This window comes from Dromaius novaehollandiae, chromosome 23 (genome assembly GCF_036370855.1).
Source record: "Dromaius novaehollandiae isolate bDroNov1 chromosome 23, bDroNov1.hap1, whole genome shotgun sequence".
In the NCBI taxonomy this organism is placed as follows: domain Eukaryota; kingdom Metazoa; phylum Chordata; class Aves; order Casuariiformes; family Dromaiidae; genus Dromaius; species Dromaius novaehollandiae.
In genome coordinates this window covers 8,917,956-8,936,493 of record NC_088120.1, presented here as the reverse complement: position 1 = coordinate 8,936,493, position 18,538 = coordinate 8,917,956, and the positions used below count along the sequence as shown (strand labels likewise).

Sequence of the window (18,538 nt, the reverse complement as noted above, 5' to 3'; positions counted from 1 at the left end):
ATGACTGACTACTACATTTCCAGCCTGTTTACAGATTCAGCATTTCTAGGCTTTGGCCCGAACAATAGATGTAGATCATCACTGGGAGAGAGTTAACCTGGGCCTGGGGGAGGAGAGAAGCCCGGGGAAAAACAGCATTGCTGTCTTCTGACAGCTGGAGAGAGCAAGGCAGCCAACATAGCCGGGAAAGCAAAGAAGTCAGGTTAATTTTTTCCCAGGCCAAAAGAACAGAGGCACTTTTCATTGTCTTTACAAAAGATTTCTATTTATTTCCTGTTGGTTTTTTTCCCCACTGATATATAAATATGCCCAGCAGGGCAGGAAGTTAGCATCCACAGGAGCAGGCAGGGAGCCAGCCCAACTCCTTTCCCTGCCTTCACTCTACCTCACGCGAAAGCCAGTCCTGCTGTTTCGAGCTGGCTTGGCTCCTGGTTCACCACCTTCGCGCAGCCCCAGCGTGTGCTGCTGACCACTTCCTGCTGCCTCCCGTGGAGCAGACTAACTTCAGACCTTACAACAGTTCTGCAGAGAAGCCGACGGATTGGGAAATGGAGTGGAAGAGGAAAGAAGAGGAGACGAAGTGCTCCTTTAAGCTTCAAATTCAAACTCAAAGTACTGGGGATCGAAGTAGTGGATGCGAACATAGCCATCCTCACCACCGCTGCTGTAGCTGTATGGGAGAAAAGACAAGACAAAAATCACCAAACCTTGTCAGGAGCTCACTGCTTCTAGGTTTACACCAGCAAGTGTTAAGAGTCTGTTTTCATAACTCCCTCCCCAAACTAACAAAGGAGTCACAAGATGAAAGTCCAGCCAGGTATAATCCATGCAAGGTGGATGTCACAGCATCCTGTCTGCAGGGGCAGGGGGAAAGCCTGAAGGGAGAGAGCACCGAGGATGCTTCTGCAGAAGCGATGTTAGAGAACTGCCTACCAGCTCCTTGGAGAGGTCAGTTTTGCATGTTGGGGCACTCAGGAAAAGAGAGAGGAAAACAGAAGTCAATAGGCCTAAGTCAGGTGTGTTAAAGCAGCCAGTTTATCAGCAGATGTTCTTGCACAGGCCCCACAGCACCAGCGTTGCTTAGCTGAGAGCCAGCCCAGCTATAGGGAGTTCTGTCCCCAGGACGGCAGGGCAGACTGCCAAGAACACGGTGTTTTCTTCTCCCGGAGAGTTTGGAGATGCTACGTGTTAGTCTGAGGAGTCAGAGACGCAGCCAAAATGTGCAGCAGGGCGTAAGTGAAACCCCCAGCCAGCTCTGAGGGAGGCGGCAGGGTTGGCAAGGTGCTGGGGCCGTTCCCCCTGCAGAGCCCTGTGAGCCAGCCGCAGCCCACGTTTCAGTTAGGATAAGCTTGACCTGGCCATGCTGCAAGACCCACACAAATCCTCACCTCTTCCCATCGGGGTGAAAAGCAACGCTATTTATCGGACCAAAGTGACCCTTCACTCTGCCAAACTCTTCTTCAAAAGCCAAATGGAAGAACCTGAGAGAAGGAAGACAGTTTAAATTACCACAAGAAGTTGGGAGCCCTGATTGGGCACAACCAGGGTTTCCTGAAAAAGCTCTGCAATTTTAATGACTCCTTCAGGTCTGCCAGGAGCAAGATGCTCGGGGAATTGCATCCGCTGGCTGTGAGAACTACTCTGAGTGAGGAAAAGGGCCAACCTCGCCTCAAATTTGCCAATCCTGGTGGAGGTCGTGGTCACATCCATGGCCTCTTGCCCACCACCAAGCACAACCTGCAAAGGGGAGAAGTCACACGTCAGTGCTGCTTACACCACACGCAGTCGGCAGGAGCAGGAAAGCAGAGAGCCAAGTCCTGGAGAAGCCTCCTACTAACTTGGCAGATCCCACAAACCCGTTAACAGGCCAGGTTCCAGTCCCAGAGAGGTTCCTGCCTCTCAGACACGTTTTTTGCAGATAGGAAACAAGGCTTTGTGTTCTCTACAGAACACAGCAGCTGAGTTCCCACAGCCCACCCCACGGCCACGTTTTTTAGCACAGACTGGGCTGGTGACACCGCGCCTTCCTGGTGGAATTTCCCAAGGAGCTCGGCACGCCTCCCTCCCCTCCCCATCCCCAGCCGGCGTCACGAGGCGGGCGATAGCACGGCTGCCGCAGCCAGAGCTGCCAGGTGGCACCACAATCTCCCAAGTGTTTACGCTGACAGACACCACAACAACTCCGAGCAGGCCGGGCTCACAGCCGCACTTCCCTGACACGCTGCACTGCCGGGAAAGCCCTCGCTCCCCTGCTGCGAGGCTCAGCAGGCAAAGCCTTTCCCCACCACATTGCCTCTGCCAGAAACTAGTTTACAGGCACCTGCTTCACGCCAGCCCCCGCCAGCACACAGTGACAAATGACGAAGCACTGCGCAGTGTATGTGCTTGCAGGGCTTCCTGCAGCAAGGATACAGTGTGAACACAAAGACGGGAAAGGGCAGCAGCACTAGAGACACCAATAAATAGGATGAGTATCACTTTCCATAATCCTCCTCACATCCCGACACCAGAAACCACAAGGTACACCCTGCACGCACACACACGCACGTGCCTCCCATTCCCGCTACCTGGGACAACACGGGAATCACAGTAAGACCTAATAAGATCATTCTTACATGATCAAAAATGGGGGAGAGTGCTGCAGAGTTCACTGGTCGCTCTGTCCGGAACGTCTTCAGATGCTCAAGTGTTGTGCAATCAAATAGCTAGGAGACAAAAGGAAGAGAGAGTTATTCTGCAAAAGAGCTGGGAGAATCATCAACTTACAAGCAGACCCTGTGGTTTTTGCACAGGCAACAAAAATTATAAAGCAATTAACTGACACAGATCCCAGCCCCTGGCTGCCAGTCTTCACCTGAGCAGATGTTAGCTCTCCAGTCTCTAAGGCCTTTCATGGGCAGCCAAATCCCCAACACATTTCCACAGAATCCCAAAATACCAGCCTAAGGCAACTCCCACCTCTGTCACCTCCTGGAAGCAGCAAACTGCAGTCTCAGTTTTGGCAATATTGTCTCCGATGCCTGTGTACTAATCTAATATGGCAGGGCCTCCCCTTGCTCACTGAGCTTTCCCACTGAGCTTTGACTTTATGCCTTCTCAATTTTCTAAGGAATAAACCTCTGCGACAGCCATGTCTTTGAACAGGGTCCCGTGAGCAAGCGTCAGAGTCCACTGTCTTACGAAGAGGAGGCCTCACCTTGGCTGTGTTGTCCTTGGAGGCAGTGATGAACATGGTCATGTCCCTGGAGGTTTGAATATCATTGATTTGCTTGGTGTGCTCCTTGATGTTCGAAAGCTGCTCCCCTGACTGAAGGATAAACAAGGCAGTTCCAGCATGCTGGCAAGCAAAGCGAGCATAGAAAGATCCCCATACACGCGACTTTCCCATTAAAAATAATTTAGGAGATGCCACTGTCAGCGGCAAGGCTGACACTGATATATTAGCCTTGCTCAGAGAAGCCTCGTATTTTAACTAGTCTTTCCATGAGTCTGCTGGTTTGAGCCAAAAGTCCATATTCTGCCCCGTGGCCACAACAGGAACACTGCAATATCCTCCCCCACACAGATACCAGAGGGAGACGCTGCTTCTTATCACACTGACCTTGGCACTGAACTGGTTCAGCTCCCCGCTCTCATGTCCTGCAATGATGAATTCTCCCAGAGGGCCCCACACAGCACTTGTGATTTTAGAGTCACTGCAGGGGATTTTCATGTAAGGCTCATTTTTCTCTGCAGGAAGGAAGGAAGGGAGACAGACGGACAGAATGGCACCAGCTCCAGCTATCAACACTTCCCCTTAAGTCCCTTGTGCCGGCATTGCCCGGATTCCTTACCAATCTGGCTGGAGTCACGAAGGTCGAAGAAGCTCACAAAACACTGATATCCCATCTGCTTGTCTGTGGAAAACATGATGATGTTTCCTCCAAAGTCAAAGCCACATGTCCTCACGGCTGAGCTAGTCTTCACCAGAGCAAGCTGCTTTCCTAAACACAGGGCAGAAAGCATCACCTCACCGGGTCTTTCACGGCAAGATTAATGAAAATAATCAGTTTAAATACAAAGTTAGAGTGATGGCGAGAGCATCCAACATGCTGACAAGCAGGTTTGGTGACCTGCAGGCGTTAACCGCGCACTGACTACTTGGGCAATGAGATGAGTAAATAAACTAAGTGTTCATTAGAGACCAGGAACATAAGCAAACCCTTTCCTCGAACAGGCTGAGCTGGGACTTGGACATCTTTCAGCAGGTTAAACAAGCACGTGTTACGCTGCCAGCATGTACTCCAAGCAGACTTAACAGCAAGGCAGAGCTGGGAGTCAAACCCAACAGCTCGGGGAGAGGATCTTACCCGTTTCACAGGATCTTACCCGTTTCACAGTCCCAGAGCCGACAGCTGTTGTCTGCAGAGCCAGTGAGCACATGTCGCGTGTCCCCTAGATCATCGGTTAGGGAATATCAACATGCTCCAAAAAGCTACTGTCTAAATAACCAGCTAATAGTTATACACAAAATAAAAACAGCATTGTTACACAGAGAAATTGCAGATTGAGCAACTTCCATTCCAGGACTGGCAGTACTTCAGTACAGACAGACACCGAGTCCAAGCACTCGCATTGCAAAACCCCAAACTTTTCTACTTGACATATTAAAGAAAAAGGTTGCAGTTCCCAAAGTAACATAACCTTTGCACACTTCCATCTCTGTTATCTGCTGCTGGCATTAGAGACAGAAGATCTTGTGTGATTCAGGAACCCTCCCAGAACTCCCAAGGCCCCGTCAGCAAAAGCAACGGGGCACAAGTGTGAGCAGAGGGTGCACGTTGCTCTCCGCTGCAAATTGTTCCAAAGAACAGCTGGGGAAGAAAGGAAAAATACCCACAACAGGGAGCAAGGGGAAGGCAGCAATACAGTTAATTGCACTGCAATGCCCCTGCATGCTCTTTGGGAAGCATGGCAGCACAGCTGAGAGGAAACCACCGACCGGACAAGCGGGTTCGAGCAACCAAAGGATACAGTCCGCGTCCACGCACCAGACGGCTCCCGTGTGGCCATTGTAGGTGCCGAGCCTCTCTCCGTTGACCGAATACCAAACGTTGACAATCTGGGAGAAGACGACAGTCAAGAAGACAGTCAAGCACCACCACCACCCTTCATCGTGCTAATGGACTAGCGAGGCCCGTTAGGAACCGACCCCTCTTTGCTGAATTATCGAGACTTTTTGCCACCGCACACGCGGGGGCGGGGGGGGGGGAAGGGAAGGTCCCCACGGTAGGGGGGAGCCGCACTCACGGGGTCCTTGGCCACGGTGAAGAGCAGGTCTCCCTCGCGGTTGTACTTGATTTGCGTGATGGAGCGCTCGTGGCCCTGCAGCAGGATCGGCTTCTGCGGGGAGGGGAGAGGAGGGGGGAGACGCCATTTAACGCCTGAAGCGAGGCGCGGCCTAGGCCCCAGCCGGAGCTCCCGGGCCGCGGGGGGATCGGGGGCGGCAGGTCCCTGCCGCCCCGATTCCCCCCCGCGGCCCGGGAGCTCCAGCTGGGGCCCCACATCGCCCGTCCCCGCACCCCATCCCGCTCCCCCCATCCCGCACTCACCATGGCTGCGGCCCTGACAGGATGGTGAGGCGCAGCGGCTGCTTCCGGGTCACAGAGCCCACCCTTCCCCTCACCGGGCGGAAGTACGTCACCGTAGCTATGGCGTCGGCGGGTGAGCTTCCGGGGTAGCCCGTTGCTAGGGGGCCGGTGTGGGGCTGAGTGGGGACGTTGCCCCGGGCCCGGTGTGGGGCCTTCCCTGGGGTGGGGGGCACGGCGGGAGACCGGATCTGGTGTGGGGCCTTCTCTGGGGGGGGGGGGGCACGGCGGGAGACCGGGCCCGGTGTGGGGCCTTCCTTGGGGGGGACATGGCGGCAGGCTGGGCCCAGTGTGGGGTCTCCCCTGAGGGGGGACATGGCGGGAGACCGGGCTCAATATGGGACCTTCCCTGGGGGGGGGGGGAATGGCGGCAGCCTGGCCTCGGCGTGGGGCCTCCCCTGAGGGGGGACATGGCGGCAGGCTGCGCCCAGTGTGGGGTCTCCCCTGAGGGTGGGCACGGCAGGAGACCGGGCTTGGTGTGGGGCCTTCCCTGGGGGGGACATGGTGGCAGTTCGGGCCTGCTGTGGGGCCTTTTCTGAAGGGGACGCCTCAGTGAGCCAGGCCCGGCTGGGCCTTCCCTGCAAGAGGATCTGGTGGCAGGCCAGACCCAGCGTGGGGCTTCCTGGAGGAGGCCACGGCCCCTGTGCGTTCCCAGTGCGGGCCCCCCTGGGGGGGACGGCAGCCAGCTGGGCCTGGTGCTGCCTGGCAGCAGCAGCCCGCTGAGGCACAGCCATGCTGCAGGAGAGGCCGCGGCGCTGGTGACGGTGGCCGTGCTGTGGGGCGGCACTGGGCCGTTCTTGCGGACAGGCGCCGCGGGGCTGGAGCAGGTCCGGGGCCAGGGCCGCCTGCGGCAGCTGCTCACCGAGATCTGCTTCCTGGGCCTCAACTACAAGGTGTGACCCCGCTCTGGCTTCTGGGCCAGGGAGGTATCCGGGTGTTAAGCTGCCTTTCGGGTCATTTCTATCCACTCACTTCTAGACTTGCTATTTTTATTTGAACTACTAAATAGCCCGGCTATCATCAGAATTACTTATTCTCTGTAATATTTCATTTACTTGTATACAGCACTGTTCTCCCGTTGCTGAATTTAGACCATTTTGTAGACAGCAAGTCATTAAGCCTCTTATTTTGCATAAAATAAGCACTATCTGCCTTTTTCAGGTCAGGAAACTAAGACATTGAACAGTTTGTTACCAGCAGCAGAATCACTAGTATGCTGCATTTCTGCTGCTAAACAAATCTCAGAGCACAGGGCAGAGCAAGGGGGTCTGGATTCCTTTATTGCCCACTCCTGGGGCTGCTTTCATGGGGTGTGTGATGGTTTTGTGTGCAGCGACTGACAAGCTCGTGTTCTCTTTGCAGTACATGGTGCCATTTCTGCTCAATCAATGTGGATCACTCCTTTTCTATCTCACCTTGGCATCCACAGGTTAGTGCTCATTGCTTTTGTGGAGTGGGTGGACTGGGATTTTGGGAGGAGCAGTCTTATTCATTAGTCTGGTGGCCCAGCTAAACATCCAGCAGCTGCCTTGTAATAGCAGCAAGGTCACTTACGTACTTAGTGCCTGTGATTTGTAGAAGATCAATCATTTTTAAACTGTGTTGAAACTGTTTAATTTCAGATCTGTCCCTGGCAGTGCCGCTCTGTAACTCTCTGGCTTTGATAGCCACACTAGTGACGGGGAAGATTCTAGGAGAGGATATTGGTGGCAAAAGTAAGTTAGACTTGAAATACATTTTGTCACAGTGCCTCCTGCACATATTTGCTGACTTGATAGCGTAGGCTGCTATGTTTTGGTGTGGTCTCTTTGGTGTTTTTGGGGTGGTTACTGTTTATTTCTGTAGGGGCTGTGGCAGGAATGCTGATCACTGTCCTAGGAGTCACTCTCTGCGTAGCTGGTTCATACACAAGACACAGTGAGAAACAGCAGGAAGAAAACCTGTTCCAAGGTAACCCCCGGGTCTGAAGAGGGGAGTTTCCAGCTCAGCAGCAGACCATTGGGCTCAGTTGCATCTAGGAAGCTGCATTTTGACACACGCATCTGAAAACATGGATTGTATTCCCTTAGCACCATGGTGGAGCAAGGCATTTTTCAAGGACATCCTATTTGATGTCCTGGGTTAAGGAATTTTTTCCATGAGCATTTTGAGTCAGGGATGACTGAATTCTCTTGTTTGGCACTGCAGGGATAATAAATTGTTAATAAATCCTTCAAAGAGACTCTCCTTTGAAAATTACTTTGCCTTAATTATGAGCCAACTGATTTTCTGTAGAAGGAATCAGTTGGGAAGTCTCCTCTTTCATGGCCGAGGCTGTGAAAGTGGCTTCCTTCATTGCTCTCAGCTGCAATGTATCCAGGTCATGTTGCACAGCGCAGAGGTATACCACAGGGCTCTGCTCCGTATTCTTCAATCTGTAAAATAACAACAAGTGCAGTTTGCTGCTACAAAAGGAAGCGTCTTTCTTTTCAGTGAAATCCCCAGTCCAAAATACCAGATAGATCACTGAAGGAACATCTTCGTTACCCTTGTAATTAATCATGAACTCTAAGGAAGGATGCAGAAAGTCTTGCACAAAGCGTGTTGAGACAATAGGCGTTCATTACTATGACTTTTCCTGAATTAGGCAGGTGGTCTTAAAACAAGTCTGCCAAATTTGGGAGCAGATTTGATTGCTGCAAATATTACCCAAGCATTCCAAATTAGAGGGACAATGATGCTATGAAATATTTTTAAAAGAAGTACCTGACACAGCAAATTTTCTGGCAGATATTTTATTATAAAGGAGTAAATTCTATTTTGTAATTCTTCCTTCCCAAATTCAGATACAAACCAGTTTCTACATTAGACTTCAGAAAAACAGCCATCTCCTCTGCCAAATCATCATACTGCAGAGATGAGGAAAGGAGGAGTACTTGTATTGTTTAACAAAATTGTGCATCTGATTCCTAGTTCACTGGTAGCTTCCCTCTCAAGCCCAGATAATTAGGGTGCTTGATCTTAGAAGAGTTTGTTAATTCATCAGAAACCTTGGCCAATCTTTGGTGTTACATAAATCTGAGAATCATATGCTTTTGCTATCTGTGGCTATCCAGATAGCAATCTACCTAACTGTGTCTCTCCCATCACAGTCCCTTTGTGAAGTCTTCAGAGCTCCTTGCTGCCAGGGAAAGACATCATTCAGTGCTTTTCATCCTTGGAGTCGCTGGCATACCTTTGCGTTGCCATGGTCTTTTGTGATTTGTCTGTACTCCACACCTTTTTGTGTTAAGAAAGAAATACAGTTATTAATGTAGCACTTTCTGCTGTTACAGACAGCTTCTGGCACTAAACTTCTGAATTCTATTTCCAGTCTTGCCATGGCTTTGGCAGGCAAACTTAGGTCCCTAGGCATTAAGTAAGCCACTTTTGAATTTAATTGAATGATTCTCACTGCAGGGGAGAGCCATGAAACTCAGATAACAACACCTGTACAGCAGCGTGATCTCATGGGGGAGGAAAGGCCGACTTAAAGCAATGGCATTGGAGTGCCTCCCCATACCCCGATAAAGAAATGCTGGCCCAGCCTCTCGGGTAAATACAGCACATCAGATTCCACACTGAGCCAAGAAGTAGCTAATTCTTTACTAGGGTTTTCTCTAATTTAAGTTCAAAGGATGCATTTTCCTTTGAAGTTCTAATTAATCCACAGAGACTAACTAGGCAGAACTGTGAATCATCTTTAACATAACGTATGTCATCCCATTACATCAGTTCTAAGCATCCTTATGAAGACTTTAAAACATGAATGCTCCACTAACACTAAGCATCTTTCAGACATTTTTCACACAGATTCTTGTTTTTAAGATGTTTTTCCTTTAAGTTTCAAACTTACTATTACCTAACAAATGTGTTCAGTCATTTTAGGAATTACGTGTTTATAATCCTGTTGGCTTCCAGTCTGCACCTGCCTAGAGGCAAATTCTGCTTAAAAATTATATTTGAGGCTACTAAGTTTTAGCATAAAAAATCTGCACTAGAACACAGCCAGGAAGGATCTTACACATTTCACAGAAACATCAAGTAGAATAAATACCTTGTTGTGGTTTCTCATTTTGGCTTTTTCTATAAACTCCTCTTCCACAGTATCTGCAGCTCTCTGGAAGAGGGGTAAGGACAGAAGTAAGACCAAAAAAAAAAAAAAAAATCCAGGAGAGCCTTTGATATCGCTGCTATAGTGGAACACAGTTCCTCTTACATACCAGGAAAAGGGAAATGTTCATTACCAGATTACAATCTCTAGACTTTCTAAAATGCAGAGCCCTGCAGTAACCCAGTGTCCTCTGGCTTCTGAAGTTCCCCCTCATGGTTACTTTCATTGCTACAAATTCCAGAGGAAAGTGCTGTATAAACCTAGTGTAAAGCCTGACTGAAAACAAGCAAGAAAAAAAGGAACCACTTCCCCAAACCATTGTTTTAAGCTACTGATTAATCTGTTCTCACAGCTGTCTCGCAAAAAGGAAGCATTTCTCTATTCTCGAATGGCTGTCCCTTGGAGTCGGCCTCCCTGCTGCGCAAAACCAGGAGCACCGATAGATTCTAGTGGGACCGTGAATACCTCCCTGCAGCAGCGTGAGACTCCTGAGAGGGCAGAAAATTCTCTCTCATACCTGATCAATGGGTACCTCCACCTTGGTGTGTTCATCCTCTTTTACTTCCTGCGCACCTTGCATCTCCTTCCTGGGATTTTTGGCTTTATAAACACCTTCTGCAAGGAGGAGAAAAGCTGTTAAATGGGTATTGCAGGTAGACATGGCCTAGTCTTGTTAAAATTGCAGAAAGGTCATGGTCCTCATATGTGCCCCGATGAGAGAGGAAGGAGCAGAAATACAGACGTTATTAGGTACACCACATGCCTGCTTTCTGTTAGCACATCTGCAGATATTTTGTCCTTTAGCATCAAAGTAAAGCCAGTCTTTCTCAACATTTATAGCCAAATGTCCTTTACCTTGACCAGGCCAGTGCTGCACATTTGTGTTACTCCTCCTGTTTTGTCCTGCACGGACAGGTTTAGCATAGAAAACAGACTCTTCCTCTTGGAGGTGAGATTTGCTGGCTTGCTTTGACAGTGGTGGTGAAGCAACTGCAATCTTGTCTTTCTCTGTGGCTTCTGTGGTCTGCACCCTGCGACTGTCCAGCTGAAAGTATTCATCACACGCTTCTGTTAGGCCTTCATGATAGAGCAGTTTACAAAACAAGCAGTTTTGCAGGGCAGTGCAGTAAAAAACACTGCGACTTCCTGCCCATGAGCCCTAACCCTGACTGGTACGAAGCTGTAACATTGCATTCTCTTAACAAGGTTTTAAGTTGATATTACAAGTGAATAGGTACAGGGAACACACAAAATTATTTCTGTAGTCACTACCTGTTGAGGTGGGAAAGCAAGAGCAGAGTCGCTAGCTCTGTCCTGGGAGGTGGTGGAGAGTTTGCCAAACTGAAAACAAGAGGAAAAGGAAATTTTAAAAGCAAAATAGCACTTTCAAAATAACAGAGAGAGCACAGATCCTGCTTTCAGTGGACAATCCAGGAAAGCCCAGCTGCTATACCTGCAGTCTCCACTGCATATTTTCCCCACACAGTGAGCAGGAGAGAGCTCTCAGCCCCAGTATGGATTCTCCCTCTCCACCAGCCAAAAAGGAGACGAGATGAGTAAAGCCACTTTAAGGAGATTTTCTTCAGGCAATGAGATTTAATTCAAGTGCAAACTTGCCATGTCTTCAGCTGCTCCTTTGGGGATGGTGCCAAGTAAGGGTGCTGCAACCATGGCAATTGGGAATGGAAATTGCTATACCCACCCATTGCTTATGGACTGATGTCTGCACAAGCGCAACTGTGCTCACAGCACATGCAGTTCCACACCAGCTGAGCCACCTACCCTTTTGCTGTAGTTTTTGCGCCTGCTATTTGGGTGGTTCCTGTAACAAAGAAGCAGCAGGTTCTCGTTATCAGGCAGAAGTCATGGAAGGCATGATCCCCCCTCCCCTTTTCCCACAAGGAAGAGCCCCGGAGGCATCTGTTCTCAGCACAGGTAGAGCACACTCCACAGCAGCACATGTTCCCCCACCAAGAACAAGCAAGTCTGATGCAGCTGAGGCAGACAGGACACAAAAGGCCATCCTAGAGGCAGACAGCTTTATATTACACTGCTGACCACAGGCCTATGAGAGTCAACGCTATTCCTAATATGCAGGTGCTCTTCCGTGCTTGCTGAACACTTGAGAAACAACCAAACCACTTGCTTTCTCTGGTGGTGAACTCTGGATTTGAGGAGCTCTTACACCAAAAGCTCTGCAGCCGTATTCTTTCTACCTAAACTTCCATCGCATGAAGCAGAATTCAAGCCTCAAGGCAGACAACACTGAACAGAAGGGCTACGGAAAGGTGGGCTTTAGTTAAAGACCATCACAAAGATGACTCTTTAAGCCAGCCAGCCACAAATACCTGCCTACATACCATAGTGTCCTGTACGCAGAAGTCTGGGGCACCAACAGCTCAAAGTAGGGCAGGTTTTTGTATTTCTCAGTTCCCACTGCCACATAGTAACCACCATTCATCAGCTCCTCCCCACCTGACACCTGCGTTCCATCCAGCCTGCAGAGCCTCAAGGAAAAGATATCAAAGAGTTTAAACAGAGCATGCAAGGGGAAGTCACAACCCTTTCAGCGTGGAAGCAATCAAACAAGTGCAAAGTGGTAAACACAACGAAGGCAGGTCAGAGGGGATAAATTTATTCTTAGCATTACTGTAAGGAAGTAGGTGGAGATATTATACCAGAGGATCAGTAAGATCCAGTAGATTTCAACTCTCCTTGGGTGTCAGCAGCCTGTAGTAACTAGATGTTTGAGGAGAAGGTGGACTGTATTTTTGAATAAAAGTGCCTCCCTCTTCCCTTCCCTGTAGATATAAACCCCTTTTTATGGCATGCCTTATTGTTTGCTTATTGCTGTTTCACCTGACCACCAGCAACATCCGGGCACTGGGGTTATCCCTGATTTAAAGATGGGGAAACCTAAATTCCAGGACCATGGAAGCAAATGAGCTTGCCAAAGCAGGTTAGAAGCAGCTGTCTGAACTCCCAGTCCTCTGCGCTAATCAGTGATGCTCATGTCCCTGGACAGAAGAGCCCGCAGTGTCTTGTCTGGATACCCACTTGTGAACAGCTCCGCTGCGCAGGTTGGCTTTCTCTGTTAGCGTGGTCAGGAGCGTGTCCCACTCCAGCGAGGTGCTCCTGGAGAGCTGCAGTCGGAAAGGAGGGCTCAGCAAATCTCCGTTCCGGAAAACGCTTCAGGAGAGACAACGCAGAGCATGTGGTGAGCTTGTATTCACGCAGCTCCCACAAAGACAACGCTCACTGCGCCAGGACATTTCAACCCCCAGGCCACTGACGCCCCTTATACGGTGTTGGGTGGGTCACTCGCCACTCAAAAGGCTGCAACCAGGAGTCACAGAAATGTTCTAGTAACGCTTACGAAGACATCAGCTCTCCCTGCACCTAGTGGTTCCTAATCTAAGGACATCGCCAGGCACAGGGCAGTGACGCTGGTAATTGTGCCAGGACACCAATGCCTGGACAATATTTGCAACAAATACTTCTGGCAGAGGCTGGGAAGTGTCCCTGTAGGGCAGTATTGCCAGGATCACACAGAAATTCCCTCTTCCAGCCTCTGAAAATGATCCCAGAGCCACCCCCAAAGGAGAAAACACTGAGGCACTTACTGTATCACGCAGGGCAGGTGGGTATGCTTCTGCCATTGCGCCGAGATGTTCTGCTTCCAGGGTGCTACAGTGCGGGGCTGGAGACCAAGTTCAGTGCACAGAAACAGTCACAGCCTTGGCACAGAGCCTCTCAGGGCTGTTCCCTCTTCTCTGGCAGGAGCTGCCTGCCCTGCCTTCACACTTGCTGCTGCTAGGTGGGGTTTGTTGTCAGCAACACCAAGGCCTGGAGAGGCTCTTCGCATAGCTGGGTGCATTCCAGGATCACCAGCACCCGCAAACTGCTGTGCACAGATCCTTCCCCTGCACTATTAAGGGGGATGGAAGGTACCCAGCAGTGGTCCCTGCGCTGTCACACACACAGAGAGTCCTACTGATTTCTGTGGCACTTTTACCTATCTCCACTGGGCACCTGGCAGCCTTTCAGCTCAGCTTTTGTTTCATCAGCATCTTTCACACTTCTTTCCAGCTCATTCTGTGCTTCTGCCTGCCCCCACTCAGCTCAGGGACTCACCTGCATGCCATTGCTGTTCCTTGTCTCACTGAGTTGCTTCATTCCATGATTTAAATAGCTGCAAGAACAAGAAGAAATTACCACGTACTAACTGGGACAGTTTGTGAAGGGCAACACTTCCCAGGAGCTGTGACCACTGGCATATGAACAAGCCAAAAGAGAAAGAACAGGCCACTAGCCATCGTGGCCAGATTTTCAGCTGCAGGCCAAACCATCCACATGCAGTATTTGGGAAGTGGCTTGGTCAGTGCTGAAGCTCCAGCCTGACTTTTAGGTGATATTTCACACTGTGGAAAGGGTCCAGGTCCACATCCATGCAGCTTCCCTCCTAGCAGTCTCACTTCGAGCAGGTTCTTCTCCTTCGAGAATTACACATGGCTCACTAGTACTTTGACTTAAGAAGTGTCACACACACAAAGTGAATCTGTGGTGCGACCAGAACTGAATCCTGAGCCACAGCTGGCTAGAGAGCTGTAAGGACATGACTGACCCCTGCCTCAGTGTGTCACAACCGAGTATGTTTATTGTTGGGTCACTTCTGAAACAATTTTCCAGGCTTCTCATCTCTAGGGCCTTCAGAACTTCAGGCTAAATTTAAGTGTTACATTTAAGAAATTTCCAGCCAAACTCGGAGCATTTCAGTTCTCCATGCTGAAGACATAGAAAACATTTTGTCCTTTGAGCTAATTGCTGATCCAGGCTCCCAGGGCTGACCAGTATTAATACAGCTTGGACCGCTTCCTCAATAAAATGCAATATGCACAGTGAGCCAAATTTAACCCCCCTACAGTATCACACAAATCCCCGGAGGATTCAAGTGATGCCAGGAATCTTTTTAGGCCTCTGTCTTTCAGGATATACCAAAAGCTCCTCATGCATGAAGCAGAAACATGTAGGATTAAAAAACAAAAAGCACTCCACCAAACCAATCCAGAAGTATTTGTCAGAGTGGAGACAGTGCAAACGGTGACTCTGACAGGGAAGCTGGCAGCAGAACCTCCCACACGCCACAAAGTGAGATGTGTGCAAGGCAGAACAGCACCTATCACAACATCCCCAGAGAGTGCATTCCTCCCCCAGCATGTTTTCTTCTGAGGGTCAAATGACCTTACCAGGAATATTTGCACTTTCCAAGCAATCTGGAATATATCCAGTAGATTCCAATAAGAAAAGAAATTAAACAGAGAGATCTGTCTCTGTTTTTAGTTGCGTTTGCACCCCTTTTACCTCTTTTATTCATTCACACCCCAATATATCCCCCTACAGAGGTGATTTAAAGCCACTTTCCAAACCCAGAAACCAAAGGTCCATCTACTCACTTGAGCCTTTTGAACCTTTCAAAGCCTGCAGCCACGTACTGGCACCCATCCTGCAGGTCCCCCAGCTCAGCGACACGGTGGCCCTGCCTGGGCGTGTAGAGATTCCTCACAGCCAAGGGTGCACCGATGCTCCTGGTCACCTCATTCAGAAATGCCTCAAAGGTCAGGAACTGCCGCTGGTTCACCACAATCTTTCTCCCGTAGAAGAAAGGGTCCCCGTTGCGATACACCACCACATTCTTGGCTGGAGGTGCCAGAGCTAATCCACGGGAACCCATCACCTATGGGTCAAGCAAGCTGCTCTGACCAGAGAGGTAAAAGGACCAGCGTGGGGCAAGGAGAGCTCTGCCCAGCTTCACACTGAGCCAAACCCCTTCTGACCAGGTGCCTTTGTGTTCTGCCTCCCATCTCAGCACAGCCCCAGGAGCGACTGGCCGTCTCCATGGCTGCAGGCCCAGCAGGAGGAAGTTGTGGGCCAGTCCGGAGACCACATCAATCAAACTGCAGAACATCTTTTTGTTTGAGAACCAGGAACCGCACAGCTCTTTAACCCTCACTCTCACCACACACCGAGTACTGTGAGCTCCCTCACTGGCCAACGTGGCCACTAGACTCAGATTAAGGGCAGTAAGTGTCAGTATATTTATGGCAGCAGCTCACATCCCATCCACGGCAGTGGTATCCAGAAGCCCTCCTCACCTTCCTATGACTTGCCCCCTATGCGAGAAGTGCAGTGTGTTTCTGTCCTGCACCTATTGGACAAATATCAACACCACAAGGGGAGGCACCACCGTTTGCACTGAAATTATTTTATTTCAGTGTTGCCACAGGTCAAAATGGGCTAGGGGCTCATGTGGCTCCATCCAGGAGAGGAAGGCAGGACAGACAGGGACAGGCGGATCCAGAGACGAAGTTCAGGAAAACTTTTTATTTGCAAACAAGTCAGCATCATCAGAAACAAAAAGCTTTATCCGCCATACGGCAAGAGTGTTTGCACAGAAGACTTAGGGTCACAATAAGGAACCACAGCACCGTGTGGAAAGTCCCTTTCTGAGGGCCATCGGACACCCCTGAACTAGAGCAAAGTGAGCAAAGCATCTCTGGACAAAGTGCTTTCAAGGCATGACACCAAACCCTCTAAGTCCTTACTTGCTTCCTCAAGCAACGGGGGTTCTGCCTGAGTGACTGCTGCATACCTGTGTTACCGCTGCCAGAGACGTGCAAGTCAGGAACCAAGCCTCATCTCCTGAAGGTCAGATTTGATGTGCCATCTCTTCCCACCAAAGCTAGGAAACTTTCCTCCTAACTTAGTGCTTCAGCTAGGTGTTCCCAAAAACCTACCACAAATGCTTGGAGATCCCAGATACTGCAGAGCTGTGACATAGTTCAGCAACAAGCAATCGGCTGGTCACTTGGAGCTGGTCAAAAAGCACCTTCTAAAGGCTTTCTTGCCACATTCATCTGAAGTGGAGAACATCAACCCATGGAGCTGGAGTTCGCCCAGGCTGCTGCTGTCCATGAGGTCACGCTATGATGATGGTCCCCCAGTTCAGCTGCTTCTCCACACCAGTACAAATTTCCTGCATCCTCTGGAATGCCCTCCTACAGGTCAGGAGTCCCCAGCTTCTTTTTCAGCCTCAAGTACTGTAAGAGAAAGAAAAACAAGTGTTGATGATTAAACCTAGAAGTAGGAAAGCCCCTGCCTTGGCAGACTAGCCAGTAAAATCGTTAACACCTGACCAGAACATTCACGTGAGTCTCACCTTTAAAGTAATGCAAATAGCAACTTGCTGAGTGCCAAATATGTACTGGTGTATTGTACAGACATGATATTTATCAAAGAAGCAAAGTCTCTGCAACAGGCCAGGAGCTAACCTTGTAACCAAATCTAAACAGCCTCTCTTTTCCTTTAGCATTCCTTATTTTCCACAGAAGGAAAAGAAGGAAGAAAGAAAAAAAAAACATTGCTATCATCTGATCTAGTCCTTGAGTAACTGAACTTTCACTGTTCAACCCCCAGTCTCACCACAGACGGCACTTCTCTGGCTGCAAACAGGCACCAGTCCAAACCACTGTTTTGCAAGAGGCAGGTCAGGCCCTTACATTTTTACGGCTCACGATAGCTTGTTGCAACCACTGCAACTCCATGATCAAGTGATTTCTATAGGACAGGAGGCCAGGCACAGTCCGAGGAAGCTCCTTGAAATCCTCGAGTGGAATTTCTGCAAAGAAATGGACAAATAAACTATTATCAGAACAAAAGCTTGGTAGCCAGTCCCCTTTCCCCTGCAGCCAGAACCAGAGAGAGCTAAGAAATATTCTCCCAGATTCAGCCCAGTTTCAGCATAGCTGGACACTTTGCCAACCAAGCTTCAGTTTGTCCTTAGCTATAGCCATAGGTAAGTTACCTATAGGGACTCTAACTGCAGAGAGCAGTGCTAAGCAGATGCCACACATCTTAGAAAAGGGATTTCAACCAAAGGCCCAGGCCAGAGACCTCAGATTGCATCTATTGTCTCTTCTGCAATGAGTTACTTGGACTCGCCAGTATATTCTTGAGCTTTTGGCTCTCCAAGACCTCCTTCGCCACCCTCACTTACTGCTAGGTCAGTCAAACTACACAGGGAGAGCCCGCAGCTCTGGTGTGTGAAGTGACTCCTGTCCCTTACCCAAGCTGACTCCGGGGGACTCCATCTCCAGGACAGTGCTGTCCCATACAGACGATACGCTGCTGTTGTTCTTCAACCCCTCACCTTCTGCTGGGGCACTGCCCTGCTTTGCACTGGATTCATCTGTATCAGTCCCTATATTTGGCCTCACTTCATCACCTTCACCTTTGGAAGTCGTTTCCTCACTCTGCAGCTCAGCTGTAGGTTTCACGGTGCTGCCACAGCCCCAGTCTTTTTCTGGCTCAGAGGCCTCCAAGAGACATATCTCCTGCTGCAATTTTTCTGTGCTGGCCTTATCACTTGATACAGTCTCTTGTGTAGTTGAACACTTTACTTCCACCGGCTTCTAGAAGAACAACATGCGAACAACTGAACACAGAGACAAAAATATAAAAATCTCAAAGGCTGGCTCTTCTGTGGGCCAGTGTTTTTGTCCCAGCAGAGACCTGCAGTTAGCAGTAACTCTGGCACGATACCAACACATGCTGGTTTGAACCATCACTAACGTTTTAAAGGGCCTTTGTTCCAGAAGTGGTGAGCTCATTAAAGAGCAATGCTCAACCACCGCAAGAGCTGATCAGATTACTCAGGGTGAACAAGCGAGGTTGGTACACATGGGCAAAAACTGCAGGAGTCATGTGCACAGTTCACATGTTT

The 18,538-nt window shown here is 49.6% G+C and overlaps 4 protein-coding genes across 6 annotated transcripts in view; 1 reads left to right on the top strand and 3 right to left on the bottom strand.

Annotated features, from left to right (window-relative positions):
- Positions 1–237: 237 nt before the first annotated feature.
- EIF3I (eukaryotic translation initiation factor 3 subunit I) lies at positions 238–5,686 on the bottom strand. The gene is made up of 11 exons (XM_026098129.2): positions 5,592–5,686; positions 5,290–5,382; positions 5,014–5,101; positions 4,369–4,434; positions 3,834–3,983; positions 3,602–3,729; positions 3,197–3,307; positions 2,616–2,705; positions 1,664–1,737; positions 1,389–1,481; positions 238–670 (listed from the first exon to the last, which is right to left on the bottom strand). Exons 1-11 carry the CDS (start codon positions 5,592–5,594, stop codon positions 589–591), a joined length of 978 nt encoding a protein of 325 aa, XP_025953914.1. The 5' UTR covers positions 5,595–5,686; the 3' UTR covers positions 238–588.
- The window catches only part of TMEM234 (transmembrane protein 234), a 16,928-nt gene continuing 4,002 nt past the window's right edge, over positions 5,613–18,538 (top strand). Inside the window, exons 1-5 of one of the 3 annotated variants that reach the window (XM_064525177.1) lie at positions 5,613–5,703; positions 6,369–6,520; positions 6,990–7,056; positions 7,250–7,342; positions 7,473–7,848. In XM_064525177.1, coding sequence (XP_064381247.1) covers positions 5,613–5,703; positions 6,369–6,520; positions 6,990–7,056; positions 7,250–7,342; positions 7,473–7,594 — 525 coding nt within the window. In that variant the 3' untranslated portion in view covers positions 7,595–7,848. Of the gene's footprint in view, positions 5,704–6,368; positions 6,521–6,989; positions 7,057–7,249; positions 7,343–7,472; positions 7,849–18,538 lie in introns of those variants that run through there. The other 2 variants (XM_064525176.1, XM_064525178.1) reach the window with 2 other exon arrangements.
- Positions 8,385–16,692, bottom strand: DCDC2B (doublecortin domain containing 2B). The gene is made up of 12 exons (XM_026098130.2): positions 16,554–16,692; positions 15,213–15,493; positions 13,894–13,951; positions 13,383–13,459; positions 12,817–12,948; positions 12,120–12,266; positions 11,542–11,581; positions 11,032–11,100; positions 10,615–10,804; positions 10,277–10,374; positions 9,703–9,765; positions 8,385–8,885 (listed from the first exon to the last, which is right to left on the bottom strand). The coding sequence occupies exons 1-12, from the start codon at positions 16,593–16,595 to the stop codon at positions 8,808–8,810; spliced, it is 1,275 nt and encodes a 424-aa protein (XP_025953915.2). The 5' UTR covers positions 16,596–16,692; the 3' UTR covers positions 8,385–8,807.
- The window catches only part of IQCC (IQ motif containing C), a 3,311-nt gene continuing 894 nt past the window's right edge, over positions 16,122–18,538 (bottom strand). Inside the window, exons 3-5 of the mRNA XM_064525175.1 lie at positions 17,882–18,227; positions 17,316–17,434; positions 16,122–16,856 (exon numbers count right to left, since the gene is read on the bottom strand). Coding sequence (XP_064381245.1) covers positions 16,815–16,856; positions 17,316–17,434; positions 17,882–18,227 — 507 coding nt within the window. The 3' untranslated portion in view covers positions 16,122–16,814. The remainder of the gene's footprint in view (positions 16,857–17,315; positions 17,435–17,881; positions 18,228–18,538) is intronic.

Excerpts from the sequence above, each read along its gene's own strand:
- DCDC2B (XM_026098130.2), bottom strand. The coding sequence starts at position 16,595 with ATGTCACAGCTCTGCAGTATCTGGGATCTCCAAGCATTTGTG. Across the intron at positions 13,952-15,212 it reads GAAAGGTTCAAAAGGCTCAA|CTATTTAAATCATGGAATGA; the intron begins GTGAGTAGATGG and ends TTGTTCTTGCAG. Across the intron at positions 12,267-12,816 it reads CGCAGCGGAGCTGTTCACAA|GCTCTGCAGGCTGGATGGAA; the intron begins GTGGGTATCCAG and ends CTTTTCCTTGAG.
- EIF3I (XM_026098129.2), bottom strand. Across the intron at positions 4,435-5,013 it reads CTGGTGCGTGGACGCGGACT|GGGACACGCGACATGTGCTC; the intron begins GTATCCTTTGGT and ends CCGATGATCTAG. Across the intron at positions 3,984-4,368 it reads GCTCTGGGACTGTGAAACGG|GAAAGCAGCTTGCTCTGGTG; the intron begins GTAAGATCCTGT and ends CCCTGTGTTTAG.